This window comes from Lissotriton helveticus, chromosome 7 (assembly GCF_964261635.1).
Source record: "Lissotriton helveticus chromosome 7, aLisHel1.1, whole genome shotgun sequence".
NCBI classification, from domain to species: domain Eukaryota; kingdom Metazoa; phylum Chordata; class Amphibia; order Caudata; family Salamandridae; genus Lissotriton; species Lissotriton helveticus.
The window spans coordinates 500948330-500974265 of record NC_136068.1 but is presented as its reverse complement, the minus strand read 5'-3'; the positions used below and the strand labels follow the sequence as shown (position 1 = coordinate 500974265).

Here is a 25936-nt window from a genome sequence, read left to right as displayed (position 1 = left end):
ATTGTCACCCAAATTGATTCGGGAACTGTTTTTCCTGGGCTGTAACTTCTCTCGGGTCTTGGTAAGGCGTCGGCAGTGGGCTTCCATTCAGATGGGTGACGGTTATAGGTAGCCACTAGTTCTTCCCACTCCTGTGCTGCTATAGAGGACATGTCATTGTCATTGTCTGAAAAGTTCTTTGTGAGCAGGGAATCATTGTTCGGTAGTAAAGAGCCACCCTGGGCGGCCCCTTGCATTACAGGCTTATTGGTCGCCGTTATTTGTTCGGTGGTGCTACTGAAGTTTAACTGGTGTGACTTGGATAGAGCCGGTGGGGTGTTTAGCATTGGCGGTAGTTTGGTACCGCTTTGTTGCTCTTCGATTACTGATGATGGTTTTGCTCGAATGTCTCTAATTTCTTTTGTTGGGTTTGTAGAACTGCTAACTAAGTGGGGCGGTGGTAGATCTTCCCTTTCATCCTCTTTGTGTATCAAAGCCTTAATTTCCATTGTCGCGTCTTGTTTACCGAAGTGACGGGGGCTGATCTTGCTAGGGTGGGTCTCACCCTGCTGTACTGGATGTGGGTCGACCACTATATCTGGAGACTTGGCCTCAGTTGGTATGCTCCAGTCTTTTTTGGAGGCTTTACTGGCAGACGTCAGTTCCCAACTATTGGAGTTGGTTGATTCGTGTTCTACCTGAAAGGTGGATGCTGCCGCTCTTCTTGCTTTCGGCGAAGTTGGTGTAGGGATGACAGTCGCTACCTCAGGAGTGGGAGGACGCAAAATTTCCATTGGGCTGGGTAAGCCTACTTGGCTGCTTTTCGTGCTATTCGTGCGGCTGGAGTCGTGCTCGTCTTTTAAAAGCGGAGATTGAAGACCTCTAATATTCCCAGTCATAGAGAATATAGCTGTTCCAGGGTCTTTAAGAAAGGAGAACTTTGTATAAATCTTAGGTTGATGTGAACATATCCTTTTCTTTGCTGGAGTTCCGTCGATGGTTACAAGATTAACTGGATCCGTTGATGAAAGTTTTTTTACTGGAGGTACTGGAGGTAGTCCAGGCTGTACAAGTCTTTGTGACTGTTGTGGTAGCTGGAGGGCAGTAATTAGGGAGGGTGAGGCAGCAAGGACCTTGACTTGTTCGTTTTTGTTTAGCGGTTGAGTTGTGGGTGAATTTGATGTTTCCATTGCTGTAAGGAGTGAGGCCTCTGTATTATTTATGTTTTTGTTGTTTGTACTTGAACCGAATTCCTTGGGATTATTTGGGTTTGTTGGAGATGTTGACTCAGGTTTCCCCAGTTTTCTTTTCCGCGATCTAAATGTAGAGTTGGGTTTTGGTTGTTGCCTGATCATGCCAGATCTCATTGCGCTCCCTTTTTTGTTTGGCCTTAGTGCGTTTTTATGTTTGAATAGGCTAACAAGATTGCGGAGTGGACACGTGAGGGTCGTATCTCTCCCCCTGTGTCCAGTCTCTAGTCTCTAATGATGATTAGTGGGAGAAGATTGCTGTAAACTTTCGGTTCTGCAAGGAGTTGTTTTGATGATTATCCGTGTATGTTTATAGTTCCAAGTAGTGGTGATGGTCTGATATGTTAGTGCCTATTTGAGAGAAAGCTGATGAGTGGCTGAATGGCTGGATGGCTGGGTGACTGGAAGGCTGGCTGAGTTGCTGGTTACTGCCCACAGGATAGTAGTGCCTGCTTGCTAGAGTCAGTCTTTAGGGCTTCGAAGTGTACCGGGAGGTGACGGGGGGGCACGGGAGGGGCGTAGTGGGTAAGGGAGCGGCAAGCGGAGCTCGCAGGGAGGACCTTGGGTCAGAAAGGCCTAGTCCGGCTGCCTCACAGTCACCCCCCGGGCTCTTACTTAGCGGCCGCCTCTATCGGCAACCACGCTCGCACACGCCCTAGGTAGCCCTGAGTATCCCTGATTTGCCCTGTGGCCCTGCTCCCCTCCCTCCAGTCCTAGGTATGGTTGCAGCAGTCCAGGCGGTCCCGGCGGTTTACTGAGTCAGCACTGCTCACAAAGTGCTGACCACGACAACCTCCACCTGTCCCCCGCCCTACACCATGCCGCGGCAAGCTCCCCCCTGCGGCTCGCGGCTTGCTCTCCCCACCGCCTCCTGGGTGTAGGCTTCCCCCTAGCTCAGAGCGAGGGTGGGGTACAGACGGCGGACCGCAACCACAATGCCAATTCCGACCTGGAATAGAGGCTGGGTAGGGACCGGTACAGGAGTGGGAGCGAGGGAGCGGGGGCGGGAGCAGGAGCAGAGAAGACGCTTACTCACTCGCAGCCTGCTGCACCACCGTCGTAGCTCCTCAACTTGCTTGACTCACTCGGCGGGCGTTTCGCCCCCACTGCTGCCAATGCCTCTGCTGGCGTGCTGCGCTGGAACGCTCCTTCAGCCTTGGGGCCCAACCTGAGGCCACGGGGGAACCGACAGCGGAGGAAGCCGCTGGGGCAGCTTCAGTCTGGGGCAGGGCGGGCGGGGCGGGCGGCCCAGGCGTTTGCGGCGCGGAGCAGGTAACCTCTTCGTCTCCTGCTCCGCTCTGCCTCCGCTTGTCCGGTTCGAAAAACAGGACTGGAATGCTGGAGCACGGCAGGACTGGAATCGAACACAGTGAGCAGTGGCGTTCTCAGCCCCCCGCTCGGTCCCCACTCGCCGGCACTGCTGCGTGGCCGGGGTCCGTTGCAGGACGGTTCAAGGATGGCGGTAGGCAGGTGGGCTCGGCGGCGGGATGGCTCGACGACTCGATGAAAGGGTTGGCTTGTGCAGGCAGGCAGCACTCTACACGCCGCACGATGTCCGCCACCGCCGCTGCTACCACCGCTTCTGCCTTCTCACACAGCACCTCGCAGCCCTCGGAGCTCCTCGCAAAACACGGACTGCACTCGGATTCGGTCAGAGTGAGAGAGAGTGAGTGTGGGGGTGTTGGAACAATCGAGTCATCTATCCAACATGAGATTGAAATCGTAACTCCACCACACTGTCTGAGGTGCCAGAACTTGACATTTATGCTACAGACGTCACATCTAGTCAGGATCATCAGTGTTGGGGCCATAAGCATTGACTAAGGTTATTTGCTTCCCCCTACAACTACTTGAAGGATGTTGTATCGTTTCTGTGTGTTATTTGCGTTATAGAGTAAGAGGAAGGGCAGTATCTGTTTCAGGAGAATGTTCATTACCTGTGCGAAAGATGAGTAGGTAGAAAGGGAGCAGTGACCACTCCACCTGGTGAGCTGATGGTGTTTTGAATAGGATGGAATGTGTGTCTCCTGTAAGAAGGCTATATCTATTTAATGGTGGTCAAGGTAGGCCAAGACATGCCACATTGTGTGAGGATTGTTGAGGCCCCTCATGTTCAATGTCAACAGTCGAAGAGCGAGAGACCCAGGTTGTTGACTCATTAGGGTCCCAGAGCAAGAGGTGGTTTAGCTGCGATGTGACCTCTGCCATTATGTGTGCATGCTGGTAGCCATGTGGTTGTGTGCTGAAATTAGAAACTTTATCTACCGCCCCCATCCACACCAGCCACGCAACATTCCACTGGATGCACCCAGAACATAACAAATAAACTGTATTGTATCGTGACATACTAAAAGTAGTCAAACACATGAAAGCATTTCAGATCCAGATGTGGATTTCTCTCTGGGGGGAGTCCAGAGAGCCCGTTTATCAACACTTCTTCCTCAGGGGTGTTGCCGGTCATAATATAGTGAGTAACTCTATTGTTTGTCATCTTTTTGGTTAATAAGAGGATCACTAGCATATGTCTTCCTGGGGTCTCCAGTATTCAGGTGGTCCAAGCAGCCCCTGTTAAATTAAGTCCTGATTTACCCGCCAGCTGTGCCCCAGCTTTGTGAGACCACAACATCCACAGAGCCTCGAGCATGATGGTCTTCCCTGGGGTGCGCAGGAGGCCCAATCTCCTATGGAGGAGGCCACAATCAACAGTCCAGTGCCCAACCGCGGTGTACCTCACCAGAGATATCACTGCCACACCAGGGGTAGGTAAGAGCAGGCCCTCCGCGGGTCACAGTGCACAATGCAGTTCTGCCGTGTCTCCTCCCAGTCATTGTTGGGCACAAGCAGGGTGCTCACAGTGGCCCTCGCAGCCGTTCGCCAGTGTAAGTTGGGCTCAACTAGGCTCCGTGTCGCCTTAGCCACATGTAGACGCAATGTAGGCCCAGCGCCGACCAGTGGCCCACCTTGGCAGCTAGAAGATCAGGAGGGGACCCCGCTTCTGAGCCCATCTCTGACACCGGGGGGCGTGAGCAAGCCCTCAATGCATGGCACAGCTGCCCTCAGAGTTGGATCTACTGTGGGGAGTCCCACCACACAGCACAGGCTCTGGGCACAATATCCTGGTCCCCGCTGCCCACCTCTTTACCGCCAGGGACTCTCCTCTGGATCTCACTTCCATAGCACTGTGGCATGGGGGTCAGCTAAACGCCTCCTGAATATTATGGGTTGGCTTTATCTATACGACTGACATATTTCCTCAAGACTCTTTTAGAAATTGCCAGAGAGTGCAAAGTCCTACAAGACACTGGTTTCCTTCAAATTAGGAAACGTCTCAACTTCAGTCCTAACAAAACTTACAGTTCAATTGGGTTTTATTTCATACATTGGTGGGACCTGCCTTTCTTCCGTTAGATAGAGCAAGGGCTCAACAGGATCTCTTTTCAAAAGCTCTGAAAGCAATTAATTTGACAGCATGGTTGGGTTACAAATACAAGGGTTGTTTGCTGACACCATGGCAGCAGTGCCTTGGGCATATTAGCACCTGAAGCTCTGAGTCAGATTTCCACTGAACCATTGGCCTCCCTAGAAAGGAGATTATGATGCCTGCCTACCTTTGACTCAGGAAATTTGTTATACAGTGCCTTGGTGGTTGGTAGTCGATCACATTCTTTCCAGTGTCTCTCTGAACCCACTCATGCTACTGGTTCCAATGGAAGATATGAGTGCCTAGGGGTGTGGAGAAAGTCTAGGGAAAGATTCAGCAGGAAGGAACAAGGAGTGGATAATCAGTGTGTCCTTTGAGACCAGGTCTATTCTATGCATTTCCTCCGATTCCTATTCGCCCTGCAAAAGATTCTGGAGGAGAGTATGATTGTGATTTAAGTAGTCCCACATTGGCCCAGATGCCCCTGGTTTCCATTTCTCTTAAAGGTGGTTATGGACCCATCCTTGTGTCTTCAGCTTGATCTCCAACCATTGATGAGCCTGACCCTTCCAATATCCTCTCTGATGTGGTTAATAATTATGGACAGTAGACTGAGAGGGCTTAACCCCAGCAGTTAGGATGTGCAGAAACAGTTGCAAAAAACGTACAGAGCTCTATGAAATTATCCCCTTTACGGAGCTATTAGAGTGATTGTGTACATTTTGGGAAATGGCACATTGAAAAACAAGTTTCATCTTTAAAATGCTATCTATTTTTGATCTTGGATTATTTAAAAGATGGATTCCACAAGGGTTTACCCCCCTCACTTTAAACTGTCAATGGGCCGCAATTCAGGCATTTGGATACAGTTCTTTGGATGCTTTGGTTACTCAAATGCTTACAAGTTTCAGAATGTGCAGACTTCATGAAATTCACTTCTACCAACTAGGAATCTACAGTTTGTCTTAGAGGTTTTAAACAGAACACCCTTGTAACCAGTGGACATGACTCATTTTTCTTTTTTCTTTTCCACTAGCCTTTTTGATTGCAATTACCTCGCCTGGGTGGTTAGGGGAATTGGCAGCTTTGGTTATCTCAACTCCCTATTTGAAAATTCTACCAGAATCTGTAATTTTGAGATGTAGATATTGTTTTGTTCCAAACATGGCATCAACATTTCATAGTGAACAGGATATTTCATTACCTACATTTTTCATACAAACTAAAGATGACAGAGAGAAAAGTTTATATTCATTGAATGTTTATAGAACTATCATCAGAGATATTTTAAGGCATGGGCAAAGTGTGCAATTGCCCTGGCCCCCACCTTCCAAAGGAACCCCCTGGAAACGAAAACATTCTCTCTCTTCTTATCTCACCTGTTTCTATTACAGTATCTCAACCTCTACCCGTCTCTCTGCCCGCTCCTACTTACGACTCTGTCTCTTTTCACTCAGTGTCATGTTAAAGGTTTTTGTTTCAACTGTTTTTGTGTGACCCCATTACCCTTTTTTGAAATTTTAACTTACAATTCAATATTGTTTGGCATCATACTGGCTTGGATTAGCAGCAAATGCCTAATAAAATTCAAAATGATTCCGAACATGGGCCCCCAAATATGTCTTGCCTGAGCCCAAAATATACTTAAAAATTACACTGACTCCCATTATTTCCAACCAATGCACAAGAGGCTAGAGAGTCTGAAGCTTTGCAACCTTTGGCCCAACTGGTAAGGGAAAGAAGTCTTCAACTTTCTTTATTAATAGCTAGGTAGTCTGCCATTATTAATGCTTATGAGGGTTAACAGGTTTCCTTTACCAGAGGTTATGGTGAAACACTCCACCAGGTATATAGCCGCTTGCTGGGCTTAACAAAAAGGTGTCTCTTGTTTCAAGTGTGTAGACACCCACATGGTTCTCCCAAAATGCATGTACACACCATTATCAATTATCATTTTTACCATTTCAAAAAGGTTATTTTGGTAAAACTGAATAGAACACTGTTGAATTCTTGAATATATTATTTGGTATGTGGTAGTCTGGTGTTCCAATGATTTGATGTGGGTGTTTTCTATTATGGAAGCAAGATAAGTTATGACATATGTGTTATATATGAGCTGAATAATCCCCTACTGTATATTATAAGGATATTGCAAGTCATCGAAGAGTTCCATGACCCTGTAGAGGAATGAGGCTGAAGGCTGAGTTCCTTTATAAGTTTGGAACTCTGATGTGACTTGCAATAACTTTATTCTGTATGGCAGGGGACACTTTATTCCTTATAATACATGGTCACAGTCACCTTTCCCACAAACCACTTAGATCTTTGGTGCATAGATCTTTCAGATGAAAAATAAAGCATTTTTGCAACCATGAAGAAGAAAAGTAGACTAGTATCTAGTACAAAATTAAACAAATAAAACAATATGTTAGATATTTGTTGCAAAAACGTATTAGAATCAGTTTACCACAAGTCTGTTTTATTTTTGTAAAAACACATTAGCCAATAATGTGTAGAAAGATTCAGAAAGATTCTAACTTATCTATCTAACTGATTTCCTAAGGAGTGCAAAAAAAACATGTTGCCATAATTATTCCCTTTCTGCTTTTCATTGTAAAGCTAGAAAAACAGAGTGGAAGGAGGAAAAGGCATGTTTCGTTTTTGTTTTTTAACCTTTTAAACTGCTGTTTAAATTATGCTCCTTGACCTGCCTTGCATTTAAGCTCAGCTGCTGGCTCTAGTAACAAGCATTGTGATGTCAGAAATCACGTATGTACACTGCTTCATCAACAGAGTCCTGTGCTGGGTCACCAGCCCCTGCAAGTGCAGTATAATCACATACTTCTCTCCTACTGTACACTTCCACTGCCATTAACAGCAGCATCAAGAATTCCAGGCTGTGAGGAAACACTGTACTTGTGATATTCTCCTTGGTAAGTTCAGCTGAAATCTGTGCTTCTGACGCAAAAGGATGCGTCATATTTATAACAATATGACGTATCCCTGAGCTCTCCACTCCGCTGGAGCACAATTGGCTGCCATTCGCCAACACAGACACCCTTGTGCCATGGTGCAAGGGTGTCTGCGTTGCGGGGATGATTGTTTTTGAGCAGGAGGGGACACCTTCCTGCACAAAAACAAGTATAAGCGATGTTCTTCTATTTCTATGTGCTGCAAAAAGCATCACACATAGAAAGAGGAAAAACGAGAAGAAATAAAAGTATTTCTCCTTGTTGCGCCTCCTTACGCCTTCTCTAAGAGAGGTGTAGGAGTCTGACGCATTCTCAGGTTTACTAAACGTTGTAAATCTGGGAATGCGGCAGAATCCATGGGTGTTATGTGGGAACACCCACAGCAACACCCATGGAATGTCCCATTCATGCAAAGTGCTGCGTGAAAAAGGCCGTATTTACAAGGAGACAAAAAACACGCAGAGTGGCTTTACATGTCCTTGTAAATATGGAGCAGCAAACTGTGGCACAGGTGCCTCACAAAAAGTGTCACACCGGCAGTGCAAGGTGCTTGTAAGTATGCCTCCATATGAACACAACCCTAGTTCTTACTCACAGTATCACAACGCTACCAATGTAAGGCCACATAACACATTCCATTCCATCCAAGCACGCTAAAGAATTAACATTCTACATGTCTGCAAATGCACTTTTGCATCTGACCAGAAGCATGACATGCTTTATACAACCGTTTGCAATGCAATATACTTATAATTATTGCTAATTTCTTGGTGACCCACAGGACTATCACAGCATAGGTAAAGCCCTCCCAGCAATCGACGAGAAACAGGACTACAAACTGGTGTCACTGATGGAAAACGGGACCTCCACCTGCATGAGATTCAGCAGACATTTCAGAACATGTGACCCGAATGACATGGACATCACGGTGAGATGGAATTTAAAGTTATCTGCCTTTTTTATGCATTATTATGGTTCATGGGTCTATAGAACTCCTAAAATCTTACACCCCCAAAAGACACCTCAACAACAGGCCCAGGATGGCTTTCAATTTTATGAGGTACTATGCCCCAAGATAAGGTATAAACACAGCAAATCAAAAATAAAGCCAATCAAAAAAGTTAGGGCAGACTCAATAAGTGGCTTCTAGGGTGGAACTAGAACATTTAAAAAGATTTATTACAAGAAACCCAAAGCTGCAATACAGAAATTGTAAAGTGATGATGCATAAATTGTCGCCGTAAAGGCTCTCAGCAATTGGGATATAAAATAGTAGGCAAAGTCAAGAACTATTCTAAGTCCCAAATGAGCAGCAAATTCGATAAGAAAGTAGACAGCATCCCCAGTAGCATTACAAAGGTCTCTGAGCAAAGAAAATTAGAGCGTCTTATAGCCTTACCACCTAAGCACTGTCTCACAAAATAAATACTGATTCAGCCTACTCTATGCTAATGTCATCTGGAGCTGGTAGAACAAACTCGTTAAAAAAACAACACTAAAATATTATGAATGAATGTAAAACAGCAATCAGGTGGAAGAAACCTTGAAGGCTGTAAAATTACTGCGTCTTTGCTGGAGAGACTTCCACAACAACATCATTCGGGCTTAAACAAACATGACTTTGCTTGACTGTGTGCTGCACAAATAATAGACAGTGAATGGGCAGGATGAGACATCCGTTTTGAATAAGGTGGCGTTGAGGCCTCATTAAGGTACTTTGACGGATCATAGACAATTGTTTCGAAGGCAAAAGCATCAAATAAGAGTGCACATGTAAACTTGTTTATAGATCCCTGCTCTGCATGTTGTTAATAATGCACTTTTATAAGAGAAAAAAACTCCTACTACATCATATCATGCATTTATGTTCTTGCTTCAGCCGGCGAGGTGATCCCAAGTCCTGGGCTTTCTCAGGCACTTTATGAGTCACAAGACTGTTTTGGGACTGAAAAGCTGACCTGTAAGCTGGGTTTGGGTAACTTCACTCTGTTTTCTATGAGTTTGCGGGTGTGCCTATGTATCCAGGCAAGAGATGGGGAATTTGAATTCTTCAATATACTAAAGCAAGAACAATACCCCATTTGCGACCTTGCTTTGAATGTACATCTCAAAGTGCATGAAACGTAGCCCAACTGCCCTCACTTGCCTCATACGAGTTCTATGACACTATATTGAGGGTTATCATAGCGATCTACAACTACAGAGCACCATAGTAGGGTTACACATAGCAGAATGTCCCAAATTGCTGACTTCACTGCTTACCTCAAGGCATTTCTCATTAAGTATACTTTTGGCATTTGAACCCAGATTATGTCAAGTCGACCTAGTAGTTTCACCTCGAGAATAACATATTTCTCCATTTCATGGAATCGGCTATCTTGATGGTCATATTTAGACACAAATCAAGATTATTCTCAGTTATCATAGCTGCCAATTTAGTTATGCTTGTTGAGATTCTATCCTTCTTCTCAGTATGCTGTTAAAAAGATATTATGGAGTTATCCTGACTTCAGTTTGCTTGGTAGATCAAGTCCATACCCAATGGAATGCCTGAAACCAACCCTGAGAATTGAATCCAACTGCACATCCTTTAGCAAATTCAACTCTCAAACATGCCTACAAATCAGCTTTTTGCAGTAAACAGGTTGTGTCAGAAGGACATTGTACAGGGTTTCTTTCACCTTACCTCTCGCCTTCCAGCAAACCTCAGTAGTGACCGAGGCTGACTTTTATCTGCAAGACTTTATTCACTCTAAAGTAACCAAAAGGAGACATGCAGCTCCTAAATAAATACATAAATAAATAAAAAAATATATAGCTAGAAATATAGACATCTTGGCCCACCCTCAATATATCAACACTGTAAGATGCTTTGCAAAGTGGGAAATCTCTTAAAGAGGATGTTGTGCGAGGTGTAGGATAACTTGGGAAGAATTCAGCTAAGATCAGCACGTTTCTTTAACAGACTAGAGGGCAATCAACAGCCCACTTGAGCCATAGCACTGGAGACGAGGTACTGAGGGACAGCTCGAAGAATGTATGACCCCTATTCCTCCTGTACTTATTTGAGGGGAAAGCCTTGATGAGCATACTACTTTGAAAATGGATAACCTCTAACACAAAAAGCATTAATTGCATAATTTGCAGATTTCACCAACATGTTTCTACTTGCTAATGTGGATGAGAAACACAATGCAAGAGAGTGTGTCCCAGGGCTTGTGTTTTTGCTGCATAACTTAGATGACCTTGCTGTATAATTTGGCGTTCCATGCTGCAAGATCCTAGGAGTACTGACATAGATATTTACAGACACACTTGTGCGTGCGCTCTCACACACACACACACACACACACACACACACTTGTAACGTTGGCGCCATTCAACAATTCTGCACAAACCTTTCCAAAGATAAGGTACATCCATGTTGGGTTCCTGATCGCTTGCTGACCAACTTCATATAAGAACTGAAAGCAATGTCCTTCAGGGAGCATCCCCTGAGCCTCCCCACCTGAAAACTACCAAGGGATCTTCCTCTAGGACACCAAAGCAGGTTCACAAAAGAAAGACAGCAATGTTCTCCCAAAACCCTGAGAAAATCAAACACATTACCAACCACGTGTAAACAATCACTGAACTGAACTGTTCTGTCCGTTCTTCTTCAGCTAATTTGATATGTATTCCACATTTTAACAAAGCTCGACTGGGAGGCAGGTCGTTTAGTCTTGTAACGTCCAGACTCTGGAATACATTGCCTATCGAGATCAGACAAATTAATGCTCTGCTGCGGTTTAGGAAGGAACTGAAAACCAGACTTTTTCCTAGCAAACAATTCTTCAGCTTCTTCGACCCGCCCTTTTTCAGTTACGCACAGTGGGCCATATGTAGGTAAATGGCATTTACCGAATCGTAAATACTGAATTTTACCGATTCGGTATTTACAAATCGGTAAATGCCATGTAGGTAATAATTCGGTATCAATTACCGAATCGGTAAGATTCGGTAATTACCGAATCGGTATTTACCGATGCGGTAATTGCCATTGATTCCTTTGGGCCTTGAGGCCCATAGGAATCAATGTAAATTACCGAATCGGTAAATACCGATTCGGTAAAATTACCGATTTGTCAAGGGGGACAGGGTGTCACTTTGACACCCTGTTGCACCCCTGATTCTGGCTTGTGTGCCATGTGACACACATACATGCCCTTAGGGCATGTATGTGTGTCACATGGCACAGGTGTACATGCACAGATGTGCATGTACACAGGAATTCGTTATTTACCATGCAATTGTATTTCATGGTAAATAACGAATTCCTAAGGGCCTGTGGCACTGTTTCCAGTGCCACCTACATCCCATATTACCGATTCTGTAAATTTTCCGATTCGGTAAATTTACAGAATCGGTAATATTTGGCCACCTACATCTGAAACTCAAAATACCGGTCGGTAACGGCCGAAATCGGCTGTTACCGACCGGTATTTGGCCACCTACATATGGCCCAGTGTCCCTTTAGTGGTAATCCCAGCGCCAGGATCCCCGTTGGTTGGCAGCCGCGCTATAGAAATGTTACTTACAATTACAACTGTAATCCCTGCTACCAAGCACCTAGCCCTGCAACCTGACAATTTTAGGCTCATTTTCGTAAGGGCAACTCATCCCAGGTCTCTTTGCAAATGTTTTTAGAGTAACTCTGGGTTTTGGATATACAGCAAATAAAACAAAAAACAAAATTTAAAAAAAACTTCCGACTGGAAAGCACAAAGAATGAATGTGATGGAGTAAAACGAAATGGTAAATCATGAATGGTGTGGAAAAGTGAAAACAGCACTTGTAGGAGAGTTAAAAAATGTATTTTATCTGCATCATGAACTGACATTACAAAGGCAGTACTCAAGCCTGCTTTAGCTATTTCTTAGATACCGGGTTATTCTAAAAAAAACACTGAAGAATCACAACTCTGTAAAATAAACAAATAAGGTAACATTATGACAATTTATAGTAGATCATATGTACTGTTCATATATCTCAGAAGCAATGTCCAGAAGTGCTCCACCTAGCAGAAGTTTTTAATTATAGCGGGAGCGGGGGATCAATACTGGCTCCTTAGTACAATTCAAAATCCTCCAGTCATGGCCATGTACCATTTATATATAGTGATGCCTTCAGCGTACTAAGTTAACAAAATACATGGAATCGGAAGAGTTAAACTGAAGTAAGAAAAGAGGTAGGATGAGGTTTCACTTTAATATCTATCATCCAGTATCAAAGGTGTGCTGCTGTTCTCATTTTGTCACTTTTATGTATGACTATAACACAGTGATGTGATCTTGGGCAACCAGGTCCCATCTCCCCAGCCTCTTGGTCCTCACTCTGAAGATGGCCAGGTGTGTACAGTAAACGTCTAAAGATATTTTAGTTTGAAGTAACGATGTCTGCACTGCTAGAACGAATTTCAGGTTTTAAAATACAGTAACAATATCCATTTTGACTTCAGGAAAAATTTACTTACTTAAAACATGCCTCTCAAACGTGTATCCTCTTTAGAGGCACATTTTATAGAATTGACTCATTGAAAGGCAAAAGTTACTTACCTATGACACTGGTTATCCAGGATGGGGTTAGGCCTAGATTCACATTCTATTTAGTATTCCTAGTTTATAGGAAAAGGTTTTTAACCCGTTGGCTGCTGCCGTCGGCCAACGGTCGTCGCGTGCGCTACCTTGGTAGTGCTGCGCACGTCCGTTGGCCGACTCTGCCCCACCCGTTTTTCGAACGTTCAGCACTGGAGTTGAACGTTCGACGCAGCCAACGGTTTAAATGTAACACCCACTCTCTTGTTTAGGGATCCACCTTAGATCGTCAGTCTTTAACTCCCTTAGGAAAAGATCATTCACCCACTTCTCTCTGCCTAGCCAAACCTTGACTTTCAGAAAAGGCTGTGTGCTTTCCATAAAAGGATTCGAAACAACACACTGGTTGGAACCAACACCAACTTACAATTCCTATTTACTGACATTTAGTTGGCACAGAAGATCCCTTTGTAAGGGTATGTAAAGGTGGCTCTTGATGGGAGATGGGAAAGACATAGTTCATCTAGAAGTTCACTCCTACCTTTGTTACGAAGGTTTGCCCTGTTGTAGCTTCAAAAACATACAGACATTCACAAAAGGGGCTTTGCTGTAAAACCAGTTCTCCAGCACACTTTCTAGTGCGTAGAATGGCAATGTTAAATACATGTAAAATCCATTCTCCAGCTTATACAGCTTGTCCATCTGTTGCACCGATTGAACTGTGAGATTTGTGTCCCTCTGTGAGTTGTTAATATTTTTGCTTTATCCCTGCTCCGAATACTCTGCAACCCCTAACAGGAAGATACCATGCGTGTGATCTTCGCCTATGGCATGGATGACATCATCCATTATCACACAAGCCGCAGAGGAACAAAGTCAATCTATTTGCTGCAAGAGGATTCACCCTCCCGCATGTCCAATCCAAGCACCGTTCTCATAAAGGAGTTAAGGATACCCAATGTAAGTTACTTTGTAATGTTAGAAGGACCAAGTTTAAGTCTGTACATGAGAGCTATGAAGTGCAGCTACATTACAATTTTGAAATGCTAATTCAATCAGGCGCTGGATATTTCTGTTGATGTTGTCATTAGAAGATTGTTAAATTTTCAGCACTCAAAATAGGGCGGAGGATATGAGAGGTGGGCATCCTGGGGATCTCACGTTGTCACTGGATTCAAGCGAGTCTGGCTGATGAGGGGTGATCCCCGAAACCGGTCCCAGGATGCTTGTTTCTGGTCCAGTGAAGACCTGGCTTGGCAGTTCGGGATGGACTGTTCCCATGCACAGGGTCAAGACTGATTTGCATATGGCTGGTTCTGAACTGGGGTGTCAAAGTGAGCTAAAGAATGATGATGGATTAAACCTAGATCTGTGACTGGGGTGACTTTCTGTAAAGTTTCAGCGCTCCAATCATCATCTCCTTGTGTTTGCTTCATCCTGGGGAGTCGACAAATACCTTCAGAAATGCCTTTACTGCCCAACCATAAAAGTGGCTCTAAGCTTTCTTAGTGAAAGGAAATTGTCAAATCTCTCTTGATAGAGGGGTTTGGCTGAAACATTGGGATTTGAAATGTATCATTTACATTAATTAGTGTGTTTGGTGGAAAGAATTTGTTTGAAAACGTAATATGAAATGCATCTACTTTGTCTCGCAAACTTTTCTGGGACTAGATATATTACTTGCCCACCCTAGCGATAGAATATTTCAGGGAAGGCCCATGTCAAAGATCCCAGGCTTATTATTCACTATACAATAAGATGTAATCATTTGTGTTAAGTTGCTTGACATTGAGGTGGTTTTAATGACACGTGACAAGATAAATTGCTGTGAAATCTCCAGTCCTAGAATAACTTGGCATAAGAGCTTGCCATATATCCTAGTCTACACTAAACTGTAAAATAAATTTAATAAACTGTGTGTTCTATTATCAGAACAACAGTGGTCTTCAGGAGTTTCACTAAAAGAGTTTTTCTCTAACATCCATTTCAATCATATTGTTTTTCCAAGAAATGTTTTTATTCAGTTTGTCTACTAACAGTTTCCAACCAAGCCAGGAATGTCATACTGCCCGTTTCAATCACTTTTGAGAAGCAAATCCAGTGTCAATGAAGTGGAGGAAAATAGGTTTATGTAAGAGAGCAAACATACGTACAGGGTTGTGTTGGAAGAGCTCATCACAAGGTGGAATATTTCCTCCACCTAAACCCAAAGAACATCCGGAGCTATCTTAAAATGTCATCTGTGGCGGAGATCCTGTATATGAGCTGTGTGTCACTTTTACATAATAAATAGCACAAAATAGATATATCTTTTTCCTCTGACACTTCTTCTCTTCCTATGTAGTTCTATGGAACAACCGTGCTGTTAGAATGTATTTTCCTTTGTTTGACTCCTTGGTGAATTAATTGGACATTTGACCTCATTATCTTGTCTGCTGTAAGACTCACGGATGACATCAAACACAATTTTCATTTTTCATCATGTATGTGGTAACGGGTCAGACCACTTGCAGATACAGAATCACCTGCAGGGGCAATGGGAGTATTTTCACCAGACCAGTGTCCATGGAAGACAGGTAGGGGCTGAGGCACACTCAACTGCAAGGCAGGATGACAATCCTGTCAGTCCTGACAATCCTGACATGCAACCTTTTCTGCTTTAGCCCCTCTCATGCTGGATTGATTCGCATGACTCACAAAATAGCCTTTGAAACCTAGAAGTGTAAGTTAGGCGGCTGAGAGATAATGTTCAAGGTATCATGATTAGTGGTGCACCCAACACGATTTTTTGAACATTATTTGCTGTTTTATCAGCTTGAGTGACATCCCTATTCTGGACAGCCATCATCCGCTACAGACACATACACATGTACCCCATCAGCTTCTTTGAAAAATTCTCCAACTTTGTTTTCACTGTAAAGTGATGGCTTAAGGAGTTTTCATTGGCAATTACTTCAATCTGTGGGTAATGAAAAGCAGAAGAAATCTGCAAACATACTAGAAATATGGAACCACTTGAATGAGATCAACACGTGAACGCGCCCAGGCGTCGCTTCTCTCCTCTCATCTTCTGACTGTTAATAGCCATATCAGAGGTTGGCAGCCATCTTCACTCATCCTCTCCAATGAAGTAGTGACCACTAAAACATTATGAACTTTAAAGCGGTCTGGGGAGGATAGCTACAGCTAGAGTGGTATTGGGGACCGGGACACTCTTCACCGCATCCAAATCTGTTTTTTCCTTTCAGAAAGGTTGGCAAGATTTTTCTCATCTAGTCTACTCTCTCTGTTGTTCTCTCTCTCCCTTTTGAACCTCTCTTCCTATCTCTCTCTCTGTCACTCTGTTTATCTTGCTTTCTCAGTTCATCACTCAGCTGTTATTCTCTGAGTTTTTCCCAAAAAAACTATAACTTCTTTTATTTAAGAGCAGTGTGATCAGACTCAAGATGAATGGTGGGGAAAACAATCAAGTGGCTACTGAGAGTTCCAAGGCCATCCAAACCATTACCATGATGCCAGTTATGTACCTTCTGAAAGAGAGCATTGTTTTGTATATTTGTATAAAGAATACTCTTCACCTGATATCCGCCGTGGATGACCTTTGCATGATACTGACTTGGACACCGTCAGTCCCCTCATTTTGAGCTATCATTCAAAGCCATTTGACACTGTGAACCACAATGTACTTGATTCAAGCCTAAGTGCTTGTGGTCTGTCAGGACTTGCATTAGACTCTCCTAGGTAACAAGGCACAAGCAGTGGTCCTGTACCTGCACCACATTTCCTCCCTTTGGAGCATTGTCAGTACTGGAGTCCCTCAGATATCGGTCTTGTCCTTGTACATTTTCACTACTTATGGTCAAGCACTTCTGTAACTCATTGGGAGCTTTGCCGTATAATTTTATACATATGCAGATGACACTCAGTTGATCTTCCATCTTAACAGTAACCTTTCCAACTAAACTGTTCTGACGGTGGGTTGCTCTAAAGTGAAGGAGTGCTGGACACTGATAGGCTGAAAATTAATTTGGGCAAGAGAGAAGTTCTCATTGTTGGTGGTGGCCGTTGGATCTTTTATTTCTGGCTTGATAACATTTGCATCCGGTACCTTTCTACACGTGTAAGCTTAAGTCAGCTCTTCCTTGTCTCATGCCCGAAGGTAGAAGAGCCACCATCTTGATGCTGATTGGCTCGTGTCTAGGTTTTTATAGTGCCATATATCTAAGCATGAACAAACTCTTATGCTCCAATTTCAGTCGTTACAAATCTAGTAACCAGAGTCATGATGACCTCAGCTCCTCAGTTTGCCAATCCAATCCGCTAGTGCTAGATTTTTAGTCAATCCATATCCGTGCTAGAGAAAGTTTCAGAGTTGTATGTAGAATTTAAAAATGTCTGTGTGGATCAGCCTCTCTTTTTTGGGCACCTAGGGGCATATTTACAGCAGAATGGAGAAGCGTGGCATTAAGCAAACATTACAAACGCCACGCTTCTCTGTTCTGAAAACGCTGGGATGTGCCGTATTTATAAGAAAGCGGTACCCCCCTGCGTTTTCCCTAGCGCTGGTGCTGTGTTCAGCTGCCTAGCCCCAATGCAGGCACCCTTGCACCAGAGTGCAAGAGTGTCTGTGTTGGGGGGACGATTGCTTATGTGCAGGAAGGTAACCCTTCCGGCACATAAACAATCTCTAAATGCAGTTTTGTAACTTCTGTGTGTACTGCTTAATGCAGCACACACAGAAGTTGCAAAACGGCATTTAAAAAAAGTGATTGTTTATGTGCAGGAACGGGGACCTTCCTGCACATAAACAATAATAGGCAATTTGCTGTTTCGTTTCTATGTGTGCTGTGCAAGGCAGCACACATAGAAACAGCAAAAATGAAGCTTTTTTCCTTGTTTCACCTGTTTAAGACCAGATTTTCCCTAGTCTTAATTTTAATAAATAGGGGGCAGCATCAAAATGAATGGATGTTGCGGTAGACCGCCCACCACAACAGCCATTGCCCTCCCCTTTCACGCTAAATACAGCGTGAAAGGGTGTCTTATTAACAAGGCAGCGCTAAGCTACGTTGCCTTGTAAATAAGGCGAGGCCCCTATCGCATCACAACATCACTGAAAGTGACATTGTGGTGGCAATAGGGGCTTGCAAATTTAGTATTTTTAAGTCTCTTCCTTTCGTCCTCTCGCTTCTTGCAGTTCATCGTTTAGGAAATCTTCCTGTAATTTATGCCTTTTTTCTGTTATTGCTCCCCAATTGGGTGATATGTTCCCTCTGAACTTTAAATCAATTAACTCTTCTGTTGATTTCAGAAAAAAAACGAAAACCGTTTGATTTTCTGAATAAATAACCAACAGATTTTCTTCATGTGGTTTCTAGAGCATGTAAGTTCAAAATGTTCCCAATACAATGTAATAGCCAAGAACCTTTAACTCACGATGACCATTTGTATGATCCTAAACACTGTCAACTTTACTGTGGTGATGAACTACTGCTAATGTACTTCTATTACTACTTCTCCACCAACATCAAATTCAATGTTTAACACCTGAATAGAATAAATCACAATATTGATTCCCAGTAGTCTCCTAAATATGCTTATTTCGGAGAATGACCCCATAAAACACATGATAAAAATACAGCTAAATTTATTCATGATAAAAATAGATTAAAAGGTCAATTCATTAACAGAGTAAAGAACCTCTCATGTCTTCTGTTGGAGTCACATTAGTTCCAGTAGTCACTAAGCTCAAGTTCCAAGTACGCACTGCCCACAAATTCTAACGGGACAAAAAGCCACCCATTATGTGCCTAATAGGATACCGAGTTCTGCCTCAGCTCAAATAATTATCCAATCAATAAGATGGAGGTAGGAGACCTTGAAAGCCCTGGGTCCCATACTCTAGACACATGAACATCTCTTATTCAGCGCCAAGATGCCCCGTCAGGGGTGAACGCGTGGTTTACAAATACACGTTATGTTATGCTATGTAATGCAAGCCTGAGGTTAGAATCTAACTACAGTCTACAAGTTTTTCGATAGGGGTCTAAAAGGAGAACTGTTCCGTATGGCCTCATACAGAAATCTTGTACCCCAGTAAAAATATCATACTGGCCCAACCATCACTGACTGGTCTCTAACTCTACTGTGTGTCTTGGCTCACAGACTCTGTTACATCTGCTGCACTCTGTTCTACCAGTGCTAAATCTGAGCCGATGTTTCCGCTGCTTGGCACCGGCACTTAATAGTCAGCACTGGCTTTGTGATAGTCCAACATATGTTGGCGGTGTCTGTTCCATTTTGAGATGAGCACAACCCTGTTTAATAAGTCACTATACATTAAAAAAGAAAACGACCTGCCACTCATGCCATTAATATAGCTATGAGTGGCCTAGAATGGTCTGAATTGTCACTCTTGTAGGAGTGTGATAGTTCGTAGTTTTGTTGGTGCTGTCATTGGCAGCACTGACAGGGGCAATGTTATGTTATGTTATGTTATTCCGAATTTGTTAAGCGCACGGGCACCCAGAGGTTTCATGGCGCTAATGGTGAGGAGAGATGACAAGGCAATACCTAACCGAACGCTTGCTTGAATAGCCAGGTCTTTAGTGCACCCCTGAATTCCATAAGATTAGTGCATCTCCTAAGTGACATGGGGAGGGAGTTCCAGACCTTTGGAGCCAAAAAAGCGAAACGACACCCGCCAAGACGTTACCTTTTAAAGGAGGGCAGGGAGAGGAGGGACAGATGGGCAGATCGGAGATTGCGGGTCGGCTCATATTTAGTTATAAGGTTATTAATGAACTTAGTTATTTACAACAAGGGGTGGTGATGGACAGAGTCTCTGAATTAAGCAGAATACTCTCACCCAGTCAAGAGATCAGGGCTAGATCCAACACCGTTTTTTAGCTCATTGCACCATCCCAGTTTCAGAACCCGGCTGTATGCAAATTAGTCTGTCCCTGGCCCAGTGCATCATGGGAACAGGGCAGACCAGACTACAAAAGCCAATTCTTACACTGGGAAGGAAACAAGCTTCCGGGGACCGGTTTCTGGCATTTCAGCCGTCTTCGGCCCGGCTTGCTTGAATCCTGATGGTGCAATGAGCAAGGGACTCACATCTGAGTATACCCTTCCACGCTTAGGGTGGACAAAATTATTTACAACAAGGGGTGGTGATGGACAGAGTCTCTGAATTAAGCAGAATACTCTCACCCAGTCAAGAGATCAGGGCTAGATCCAACACCGTTTTTAGCTCATTGCACCATCCCAGTTTCAGAACCCGGCTGTATGCAAATTAGTCTGTCCCTGGCCCAGTGCATCATGGGAACAGGGCAGACCAGACTACAAAAGCCAATTCTTACACTGGGAAGGAAACAAGCTTCCGGGGACCGGTTTCTGGCATTTCAGCCGTCTTCGGCCCGGCTTGCTTGAATCATGATGGTGCAATGAGCTAAAAAACGGTGTTGGATCTAGCCCTGATCTCTTGACTGGGTGAGAGTATTCTGCTTAATTCAGAGACTCTGTCCCTCACCACCCCTTGTTGTAAATAATTTTGTCCACCCTAAGCGTGGAAGGGTATACTCAGACATGAGTCCCTTGCTCATTGCACCATCAGGATTCAAGCAAGCCGGGCCGAAGACGGCTGTAATGCCAGAAACCGGTCCCCGGAAGCTTGTTTCCTTCCCAGTGTAAGAATTGGCTTTTTGTAGTTTGGTTTGCCCTGTCCCCATCATGCACTGGGACAGGAACAGACTAATTTGCATACAGCCAGGTTCTGAAACTGGGATGGTGCAATGAGCTAAAAAACGGTGTTGGATCTAGCCCTGATCTCTTGACTGGGTGAGAGTATTCTGCCTAATTCAGAGACTCTGTCCCTCACCACCCCTTGTTGTAAATAATTTTGTCCACCCTAAGCGTGGAAGGGTATACTCAGACATGAGTCCCTTGCTCATTGCACCATCAGGATTCAAGCAAGCCGGGCCGAAGACGGCTGTAATGCCAGAAACCGGTCCCCGGAAGCTTGTTTCCTTCCCAGTGTAAGAATTGGCTTTTGTAGTTTGGTTTGCCCTGTCCCCATCATGCACTGGGACAGGAACAGACTAATTTGCATACAGCCAGGTTCTGAGACTGGGATGGTGCAATGAGCTAAAAAACGGTGTTGGATCTAGCCCTGATCTCTTGACTGGGTGAGAGTATTCTGCTTAATTCAGAGACTCTGTCCCTCACCACCCCTTGTTGTAAATAATTTTGTCGACCCTAAGCGTGGAAGGGTATACTCAGACATGAGTCCCTTGCTCATTGCACCATCAGGATTCAAGCAAGCCGGGCCGAAGACGGCTGTAATGCCAGAAACCGGTCCCCGGAAGCTTGTTTCCTTCCCAGTGTAAGAATTGGCTTTTGTAGTTTGGTTTGCCCTGTCCCCATCATGCACTGGGACAGGAACAGACTAATTTGCATATAGCCAGGTTCTGAAACTGGGATGGTGCAATGAGCTAAAAAACGGTGTTGGATCTAGCCCTGATCTCTTGACTGGGTGAGAGTATTCTGCTTAATTCAGAGACTCTGTCCCTCACCACCCCTTGTTGTAAATAATTAATGAACTTAGGGCTTTTTCCGTGGAGAGCCTTAAAGGCCAGGCAGCCTACTTTAATGTTACCCGTTGTGCTATGGGTAGCCAGTGAAGAGTGGCCAGCAATGGTTTCGCCGAGCTCCTTCCGTTGCTTTTGAAGATTAATCTAGCCGCCTGATTTTGCACAATTTGCAAACGCTTGGACAGAAACAGGGGGAGGCCTAAATAGATAGAGTTAGAAAAATCTAATCGGGAGAGGACCAAGGCGATAGCCACCTGAATGAGGGCAGGGTGCGTGAGTAGATGGGCGATCTTCTTGATCTTGCGTAGCTGAAGAAAGCTAGACGAGATCACCACTCCCACCTGGCTTTTCAAAGAGAGATCAGAGTTGATGGTGATCCCGAGGCTTTTCACCGAGAGAGATGGAGACGGAGGGGATCCCATTGATGACGGCCAGAAATGAGGGCCCCAACTGATTGAGCTTTTACCCGGGAGTACCAGCTTGGTCTTCCCGGGATTGAGTTTTAGATTGTTCAGCTCCATCCACCCTTGAATGTGCAGCATGGTAGCCTGAAATTCCTCAGCAGAGTCTGTTAGGTCTAGCGGGAAAATGAGCTGAAGGTCGCCCGCATAGTTATAGACCGTAACCCTCCTGTTTTTTAAGGAGTGTAATAGTGGTTTGAGATACAGATTAAACAGGAGGGGGGACAATGAAGAACCTTGTGGGACGCCGCAGGTAGTAGACAGTTTGGGTGCTGTGAAGTTCTCGAGCTTAACTGCTTGGGATCGGTCGCTCAGGAAGGATTTCACCCAGGCGAGGGCCGGGCCTCGCAATCCGGCTTGTTCGACACGGTGTAATAATATGGTATGGTCCACCGTGTCGAACGCTGCCGACAGGTCCAGGAGAACCAGGGCCTGATGTATGCCCCTATCGGCATTAGACCTCATGGTGTCCAGGACAGCGAGGATCACTGCCTCGGTTGAGTGCGCCTGGCGGAAGCCGGCTTGGTTGGGCTCCAGGTAATCAGATATTTCGATGAAGTTAGAAATGCAGCTGGCCACATGGGCTTCCACAATCTTTGCACCGAAAGGGAGGAGGGATATGGGCCGGTAGTTCGATAAATTGGATGAATCAGCGCCCTTTTTTTTATTAATGGGACCAATGTTGCGTTTTTAAAGGAATTGGGAACTATTCCCTGCGATAGGGACTCGTTCAGGAGAGAGAGTATGCCATGCGGAAGTGCTGAATAAACTTCCTTCAGTACATGCGGAGGGCAGGGGTCGTTAGGAGAACCGGACTTCACACGATTCATCAGTTCTGTTAACCATGATTGGTCAATCGGAGGGAAAACCTCGAATTCGGACGAGTTTCTGCAGATGACCTCTCTATCCATCATGGTGGGGCTGACCGGGATACTTTCTTTTATAGTGGTGATCTTGTCCTTAAAGAAATTATTAAGCTGGTTGCACAGTTTTTGGGTGGGGTTTTGAGAGGGGGAGGTTCTGAAATCATTACATAGGTCATTTACAACCCTGAAAATTTCTCTGGATTTATTTTGGGCGTTCGAACTTTTTTCGGAAAAGAAGGCTGCCTTAGCAGATAGGATGGAGTTCTTGTAATCCCTGTGGGCAGGTGTGAATGATATTCTATCCTCGTCGGAGTACCCGTGTCTCCATTTTCTCTCTGATTGGCGCAATTCTAACTTTTGTTTTTTTAGGTCTGCTGTAAACCATCTGTGTGCGTCCATGCGACGGGCGAGTGAGAATTTGGAGAGAGGAAAATGCTCGTTGCAGGCTACCAAGAGCCAGTCAGTGAGATCTTTTTCCATAAGATTAATGTCTAGGGAGGGTGCTGGGATAGAGTTAGCTAAGGTGGACAGAAAATCTTGGTTGTTTAATGAACTCCATTTCCTAACAATCCCTCCGGCGGGAGCGGGGGCCTTTATATGGCCGTGAAGGGTGTAGGAAAATTGCAGTACATAGTGATCGGACCATATACAGGGCGTTGTCGTGGGAGTAGACAATGGGACATTGTATGACCAGATCTGGTCCAAACTATGTCCCTTTTCATGAGTGGGGGTCAGGACTACTTGAGAGGAGTTTAAATGGGAACGGAGCTCAAAAAGTTCCATGGCCTGAGGTCCTGCTTCCGAGTCCTTGTACCAGTAATTTAAATCCCCAATCAGCATTACCTTATCGTAGTTGATGGCTAAGCTGGCCATTTGCTCGCTCAAAGAGAGCGGGAAGGAGGGCATCGCTTTAGGTGGACGATAGATCAATACCAGTACCATTGTGCCCATGTCTGTGTCAGATTTGATTACAAGGTTTTCGGTTTCAGGTAGATCCAAGGAGGGTAATGTAGTGAACTTATAATCTTTGTGGATGATGGCGGCGACGCCACCCCCAGTCTTTCCTGGTTCTCTGTTCATAGATAATATGTAATAATCCGCCGGGAGAGCTGCAAGGACATCCGGTAGGGAGTCCTCGGTGAGCCAGGTTTCGGTGATTAGTAACATGTCCGGTCTATCAGAGTTAAGCAGTAAGAAAATGTCTAACTGGTGTTTTACCATAGACCTAGTGTTTAGGTATTGGCAATGAAGTGTAAAGTTGTTAGGACTTGGACTGTCACTAGTAGAGTAGGAGCCTTGGAGAGTGGTATCAGAGGTGGTCTGGATTGGGTGGGGACGGCAGATGTTATTAGCCGTTAAACAGGAGCGTGTGGCAGCGTCGAGGCAGGGGGGGTGAGACTGTTGTAACGAGCGGAGTTCGAGGGAGGTATAGTTGTAATTTTCCCCAATCTGCCTATGTGGTATCGGGTTCTGTCAGGCCTACATACTCTGCAAAAACACTCGAACACCATAAACAGAAGTTGGCACGGAAACTGAAAATGCAAAAGACAAGTTTATTAGGACCCCATGGGGTGGTGGTACATTCCTACAGCACCCTTCGGTAATGCAAGAAGTATCACACCGAGCATCGGTGCGCGACCTCTTTTATACAGTTTAACAGCAATAAAAAGGTAGGCGGTATACATTTGACCAGTTTTAGGTACATATAAGGACATTTTTGGAACACAGCCAGCATGTGGGAGGGGCTTAATACCACTGGTCAGTTTGTGGAACATTCCTAAGGAGTGACCACTCGTTAGTCCAGAGATCAGGTGTACGCATGCGCGAGACTGACCATTGCTAAAAATAGCCTGTTGCTGGGCAGGGTAAAGGTTCATTGGCATGAAGGAAGGACGAAAGGGCACGCTGACCACGAGGCCGCATGTTCATACAAAATGGAAGCCACCAAATACAAAATGGCCCCGCATGTTTAGTCAAGTTAACCGAAATGCTCGTGTAGCTGAGCTAAACGCTAACTCAGGTACTGCCAAATTACGACAGACGGCCCTTTTAGCGTTTAGCTGAAGCTACCTCATAATGGAAGTAATCCGGGTTTTCATCGTCGATATCAATCGTCATTATTTTCATTACTTCGGCATTACTTATCTGTACATTTTTAGCAATAGCTCGTTTGGATGGAATACAGGCTGTAATACATACAGAACATAAAGTAGGACCACATTGAATACATAAACAACAGAAGAAAAATATCCCAATAATCACGAATAGAACCGTTAGCAGTTTCCAGCCCCATGTACTGAGTATAGTCCAAAACCAACCAGAAAAGGTCCAAGTACCATTGTCAGTGTGAATTTCAGAGGCGATTTTGTACAATTTGGAAATGGCATCATACACAGATGGCGAATTATCAGGGACGTAAACACAACAACTACTTCCGATGATGCGGCATGCACCCCCACGATCAGCTAACACTACGTCCAGAACCATTCAGTTCTGAAGCATAACAATTCTAGTAATCTGGAGTTCTTCAGTTATATTCCCTAAAGCAGAAGCAGTTTCATTAGCAACTGCCTCCACAACACGTGTTAGCCGTCTAATTTTCCTGCTGTTTAGAGCAGCACCCACAAAAGAGAACAACCCTAAATTAAAATCCACATATTGTTGTAGTGAGGTGTCGGTTTGGTCGACATCATCAATGTCCAATGTTCTCTTAACTCTATTCAATATAAAATCGTGATACAATACAAAATCATTATGGTACATAGGCGGGGCAATAAACACAGGGGGCAATACAAAGGATATATAACATGTGCCTAACCA

General features: G+C 44.6%; 1 protein-coding gene across 1 annotated transcript in view; it reads left to right on the top strand.

Annotated features, from left to right (window-relative positions):
• Positions 1-25936, top strand: part of LOC144768680 (putative DBH-like monooxygenase protein 2) — a 574472-nt gene that overhangs the window by 204764 nt on the left and 343772 nt on the right. Inside the window, exons 2-3 of the mRNA XM_078652509.1 lie at positions 8404-8550; positions 13994-14155. Coding sequence (XP_078508635.1) covers positions 8404-8550; positions 13994-14155 — 309 coding nt within the window. The remainder of the gene's footprint in view (positions 1-8403; positions 8551-13993; positions 14156-25936) is intronic.